We start from the raw sequence: 6,340 nt of genomic DNA on the forward strand, positions 1-6,340 counted from the left end.
CAAGTTGTTGGACTTGGGTTGAATTTCCAATTTGAACTGGCTCAATTAAAGGACTCGAGTTAGTCACTTCCTTAAGAGCTGTTACATCCTTTTGGAGTGACTTGACTCGGATGTATTTAGCCAACTTCTTTAGTAAGTAAGGAACTAAATTTTCTGAATCATCTAAGTTAATATTAGTAATTAAAGAACTTATAGTGGGTTTAGAACCTTCGGAAACGGATACGGATCCGTGGCTTCGCTCGGACTCGGTTCCAGATTCGCTCTCGGTATCCAACTCGTATTCAGACTCAGTGTCCGCCACAGATGTTAGTATTAGTAGAGCGATGAAGCTTGTCGGTTCTTCTTCATCGGACTCAGACTCATCTGATGACTTAGACCAAGTTGGTGCTTTCTTTGTCTTGCTTGCATCTGTAACTAACACAATACCTTTCTCGGCTGGAGTAGTATTAGTCCGCTCATGTAATTCAAATAGTTTGTCTATTAAATTATGTGTACATATATTCATTTTGTGTAGCTCTATCAGCTTCTGCCACAATTCTTTTGCACTTGCGAAGTGGCCGACACGGTTCAACTCTTTATTGGTTAAGCCGCATTGAAGAGTATAGGTTGCTTTAGCATTAGCCTCGACCTTCTTGATTATGTTCGCGTCCCAGTTCTCGTAAGGTACCGATTTGCCGCCGCCGTCAGTTGGTAGTTCAAGGCCGGTTTTGACGATTATCCAGACTTCAAAGTGAGTCTGAAGATACGTCTTCATCCGACCCTTCTAGTATCTGAAATCATCTCCGAAGAAGAGTAGTGGGCGAGCAGTGCTAAAACCTTCTTGGAAAGCCATTTTAGATCTAGCACAAGGAAAACGAACAAAAAGAATGTCCCAGGACTTGATCCTAGATTAGTAGTGCGGGAGAAAAATAAAAATAGTAATTTTAGAATTTCGAGAAAAAATAATAAAATAATATTAAAAAAATTATTACCATAAATTTTTGCAAACGCAATATTTCGCTAATACAGACCAGTGGTGAAAAGATGACAGTGAATTTTTCGAAATTAATTTTGGAGGGAAAAAAGACGAAAGGCATAAGGTTTTTTTTTTATCCTAAACGAAAAAAAAAGCGAGGAAAAAAAATGCTCGAACGGTAGTTGTACTAATTCAGAGCAATCCCGCTCTGATACCAATTGTTGGATCGAGATGCGCTAGAGGGGGGGTGAATAACGCTCGTGACTAATTCGTTTACAATTTAAAACTTTATCAAAGAAACGCAGCGGAATAAAATAAGAGACAACCACAGAGAGACACAGGATATTTACTTGGTTCGGAGCCTGTGGCGACTCCTACTCCAAGGCCCACGCTCGTTGAGTGTTTACGTTGGGCAACAACTATAATATCGTAAAAGATTTACAAATGAAGTACAATTAATAGTAAATAAATATACCGACGACAAAAGAAATGGCAGAAATAAAACTCCAGGTCGTTGACGTCAAGTTGTAGCTTCGTCGGAACTTCTCGTTAGCAGCCGGTTGCAAAAAGGTCGCTTGGAATCTGATAATCTTGCTGCTGCCTTGAGACCTGCTTAAATACTTCGTTGAGGGTGCCTCCAATGCCCCATGGAGGCGCCTCCAACCCGAAGATTTATCCCGCAATCCTCGCCGTCGATGAGCTCTCGCCGCTGCCTCTTATCCGCCTGAGGTCGCCTCCAATGCCCCATGGAGGCGCCTCCAAGAAGCAGTCCAAGGCGCCTCCAAGCTCCATGAAGGCGCCTCCAGCTTCTCTGCGCAAACAGCTCATCTTTGTACCCGAGGCGCCTCTAAGCTCCATGGAGGCGCCTCGGACTATTCATCCGAGGCTTAAGGTTGCTCATTTGTACCTGCAAGATACGTTAGTCCTGCAACACAAAGTTAGCACATGATATCATAAATATTAAGTCTGACAGTCATTGGACTGTCCGGGTCTGATTTCGGATTTCCGACCGGAAACCCTAGGTCGACCCAACGCCTACTGTTCCCTCTGTGGGGAACGTGTCTTCACCTACTCCCCTCAGGAGAGATTACCTGATGTCAGTCCGATCCTCCAGACCGACTGGACTTTCTGCCTAAGGTTGCCACCCCCTAGGACCTAGGGTTACCGCCCCCTAGGATTTTTCTCCACCTAGGGTTATCTCCCCCTAGGACCTAAGATTACCCCCCCCCAGGACCTAAGGTTGCCGCCCCTTAGGGTTTTCCTCCACCTAGGGTTACCACCCCTAGGACCTAGGGTTATCATCCCCTAGGACCTAAGGTTACCGCTCCTTAGGATTTTCCACCTGTCTAACCGCAGTTAGGACTTTTCTGAAACTTCATTTAAGCACGTTAGATAACAAGGAAACTTAACTTTGAATCCCTTTGTCATTATCAAAACCTAGATTCGATCGTCGGATGCTTCCCGCACCAATAGTATCATCTAACCTTTTAAGCCATACTTAACTAGAATCTCAGAACCGGGGTATTACAATCACCCCCACTTAAAGACACAACGTCTTCGTTCTGTAACCACGAATCACACCACAGACAAATCTCAGAATCTCCCTCGCTAGGTGGTGCCCTGGGTGCTCCTGCCAGAGGCGTACTCACGGTCGCAAGGTCGCTCTGCTACCATCTGTAACGTCCCGGCCCGGGTGGACCCCACCCGGACCGAACCGGGAACGCCACCATAATCGCCCATCAGGTTGACGACTTGCTCCATAGACCACCGGAGGTCCTTTCAGCGTGCTTTGTCCTCACTCGCACACACCCTGGAAAACTTCCCAAGAGGTCACCCATCTTAAGATTTCTCCAAGTCAAGCACGCTTAACTTTGGAGTTCTTTAGTTTGAGCTTCCGAAAAGGAAGGTGCACCTTGGTGATATGGATAACACCATCTAACCTTTTAAGTCATACTTAACTAGAATCTCATAACCGGGTATTGCACATGTGTTCGTATTATTTTCCTGATCATAAAAATGCTCTCATCCATAATATTAACTCAATATATTCAGTGTAATGATATTTTATAATAAATTCTATTTATTTATAAAAAAAGCATATTTAATTATCATGTTTATATGGTAATTTGTTAATATTAAGTTGTTAATTTTTTAATATTAGGTCAAAATGATGTACGAGTGCATTTATATAATCAGGTGAACAAGATGAATATATGAAAACTTATTTCATATCATTCAAAAATCTTTAAGTCAATATTTAGGGTTCGAAACTCATTTCTATTAAATTTGAATTATTTTTCATTTAAAGAGGAATTTTGGATTCGTCCCAGAATTAGGGATGAATCCAGAATTCATCCTAGATTTGAAGATAAATTCAGAATTCATCCCATTTTAGATTCACTCCAGATTTAACTTTCTTAAAATATTAACTTTTTGTGATGAATTATTAATTCATCATAGAATATACAACAAATTATTAATTAGTCATATAATTTAAAGTGACAACAAATATTTTATTTTTTTAATGAAAATTATATTTGGTCTTAAAATTGACAATAAATTTTATGATAAAATATTATTTGTTCCTGATTTATGATAAAATATTTAGTTATAAATTTCATTACTAATTTGGGATGAATTATTTTTTTATCACTAAATTTATTACAGATTTAAAACGAAAAACATTTATCCCTAATTGATTAATTCTTTTGCAGTGAGTGCTGACTTAGCTCGGGGTTTTGAAATACATAATATGTTAATATATAGAGTGGCGTCACGTAATTACATAGATAGATATAGTGGTTATTAGTAAAAAATTATCTTTTTGCAGAGACAAAAGACTGCTCGGTCGGTGATTTATCTCTATCTCTATCGGACTGACAATCAGGAGCATTCGGAGCGAAACGAAATTATTTTTTTTACTCATCAGTCCTAGTGCTGAGCTAGCCCGGGTTTTGAAATACATAATATAGGTTAATGTATAGAGTGGCGCCACATAAATATAGTCTGCTACCTGGACGAGGTTATTAGTAAAAATATATATCATTTTGCAGAGACAAAAACATTTTTAAAAAACAAAATCAAATGGGTAATTATACATCCGACATCGGTCCACGTCGGTCCATGTGTATCCGGCTTCATGCATGGGCTAGCTTTTCCCAGCACGGTCCCATTCGCCAGGATAAGCACGGTCCACGGGTAGCTGACACAGCTCAATCTGACCAAACTACACTTAAGCCCGATTCAATTGACGCCTTTAAGGAAAAGGCATAACGCACCATACCAAACGAGGGCCCAAAACTGCAACTGCACGTACCCACCCAACTCAAATCAAGTCGATTCCACCAAAACGATTCAAAATCAATTCTTTTAAAAATAAAAATAATATCGGCTTTTCGTTTGATTTGTAGAACAATGAATGGCACATAAGAACAAGAACAAGTACAACATTTACAGAAATCATTTTTGTACGTACGTATTTTTACATCATTTACAAAGAATCGAGAAATAATTCTATCCCAGAAAACTACAGCTCGAACTTAATTTAAATTATGTCAATTGCCAAATTAATCAATCCAGGATGTCGTCACCGGCAGGGATGACGGGACTGGGCTTCTCCGGCGGCTGCTGCGGACCTCCATGGGCGGGACCTTGTTATCACCCCACTCGCCGAATCGGGTATGCTCCGGAGAGACGTAGTCGCAGTCCGGGAAGGTGACGTTGCCGTAGCGATGCTGGTCGTAGCAGAAGCAGTAGATCATGTAGCGCTCGCGGAAGCGGCGCATTGCCGCGCGCTTCCGCGGCGTGAGCAGGGCGAAGTCGGCGGACATGAGCTCCTCCACCGACTCGGCGCAGCGGTCCGCCGTCTCCACGGCCTGCTGGAGTACGGGGTCCACGCGGCAGCCATGGAGGACTAAATCGGCGAACTCCGACACGAACGGCTCGTACTCGTAGTTGATCTTGATCCGGCCGTAGGCAGTGGCCCAGGAGCTGCCGTCCCAGATGGTGGCGTACACTGACATCGGCTTCGACGGGAAGTCGCCGCCCATCGCCTCCGTCCGCACCACCTCCCTGATCGGCACCTCGTCGATGTAGAATCTGAAAAAATAAATTCAACATGCATGATATATATATATATTCGAAATGAAGCAAATCCAAGACTCATAATTAATTGTTACATGATGTAGTCGGGAGTCCACAAGATGGAGTAGCTGTGGGCCTCCTCGGTGGGGTCGAAGGGGACGAGATAGCGCTCTTCCCGGCCGCGGGCGGTGCTGCCGTTGCCGTAGATGTTGGTCTGGATCCGCCAGTCCTTGTCCTCCACGTTGCCTAAGAACTCGAAGTCCAGCTCGTCATGCGTCCTTGGAAATATTTCACCGTTCGAAGTCTGCAAGTTTGCGACCGTTAATTTCATCAGAATTAATGGGAGGATGCTGAAGAAATTTACGGCGTACGTAGAAGGCGACGACGACGCCGGCGGTGAAATCTTTAGGCAGCTTGACGGATGCGCTGAAGAATCCGTGATCATAAAGGTCCGTGGAGATGAATCCCGATCCTGTTAATCAATTAGTAAAAACGAATTAATTAGATGAATTACTATAGCTACGTACGTGCGTACGTACGCACGCGCGCGCGCGCAATTCTATACGACGCCAATCAATTCGTTACCAGTGTAGCGGTTGAGGCTGAGACGCGCGCTCCGGTCGTCGGGCGAGCGCACGAGGTTGTCGTTGCCGAAGAGGTGGGCGAAGCCATGGCTGAAGCTCACCGTGGGCACGTTGAACGGCGGCGACGCCACCGCCACCGCGGAGAACAGGAAGACGAAGAAAAAAGCTGTAATCGCGCCGGTGGTCGCCGCCATGAATCCCACTATAATACCCTCACGCTACGCTCTTCTGGCTTCCCCTCTTATAAAGGCAGCTGGATTAATTAATTGAGAAAGGGCAGCACATAAATTATCTTCGATCGAAGGATTAATTAATTTATGAGTACAATTTGAGATATATAAAACTAATTAATTATATGAATTGCGGATAAGGCCAGTACAACTAATCCATTGTTCCAACCCGAAGCATCTGCTCGACCTCCGATTAAACAATTGCCGATTCCTTCCGATCGTCCCAATTGAACACAGCTCATTCGATTAAACCAGCTCTGGTTGAACCACTTCGTTGAATTAAAAGAGAGCTCACAGTGTCTACGTGTTATATATGCTTTTTAATTAATTAATTATATATGCAATTGAAAAGTCGCTTTAGGTGAAGCCTGACGTACGATGAACGATCGGCTATCTTCTGTTCAGTAGCTCGTCGTTGTCCCAACTGTCGTCGCGCTCCTTTTGCCTTAAAATTTGATCATCGAAAACTTACTATTAATTTATGCTAT

At 43.3% G+C, this 6,340-nt stretch overlaps 1 protein-coding gene across 1 annotated transcript; it reads right to left on the reverse strand.

Annotated features, from left to right (window-relative positions):
- Nucleotides 1-4,353: 4,353 nt before the first annotated feature.
- On the reverse strand, nucleotides 4,354-5,855 carry LOC121968313 (probable xyloglucan endotransglucosylase/hydrolase protein 30). The gene is made up of 4 exons (XM_042518744.1): nucleotides 5,624-5,855; nucleotides 5,410-5,510; nucleotides 5,134-5,342; nucleotides 4,354-5,053 (listed from the first exon to the last, which is right to left on the reverse strand). Exons 1-4 carry the CDS (start codon nucleotides 5,814-5,816, stop codon nucleotides 4,522-4,524), a joined length of 1,035 nt encoding a protein of 344 aa, XP_042374678.1. The 5' UTR covers nucleotides 5,817-5,855; the 3' UTR covers nucleotides 4,354-4,521.
- Nucleotides 5,856-6,340: the final 485 nt, after the last annotated feature.

The sequence above is a fragment of the Zingiber officinale genome, chromosome 3B, assembly GCF_018446385.1.
Source record: "Zingiber officinale cultivar Zhangliang chromosome 3B, Zo_v1.1, whole genome shotgun sequence".
NCBI classification, from domain to species: Eukaryota; Viridiplantae; Streptophyta; class Magnoliopsida; order Zingiberales; family Zingiberaceae; genus Zingiber; species Zingiber officinale.

Coding starts and splice junctions, on each gene's coding strand:
- LOC121968313 (XM_042518744.1), bottom strand. CDS start 5,816: ATGGCGGCGACCACCGGCGCGATTACAGCTTTTTTCTTCGTCTTCCTG. Junction 5,343..5,409: donor GCGTCGTCGTCGCCTTCTAC/GTACGCCGTAAA, acceptor GCAAACTTGCAG/ACTTCGAACGGTGAAATATT. Junction 5,054..5,133: donor TGGACTCCCGACTACATCAT/GTAACAATTAAT, acceptor TTATTTTTTCAG/ATTCTACATCGACGAGGTGC.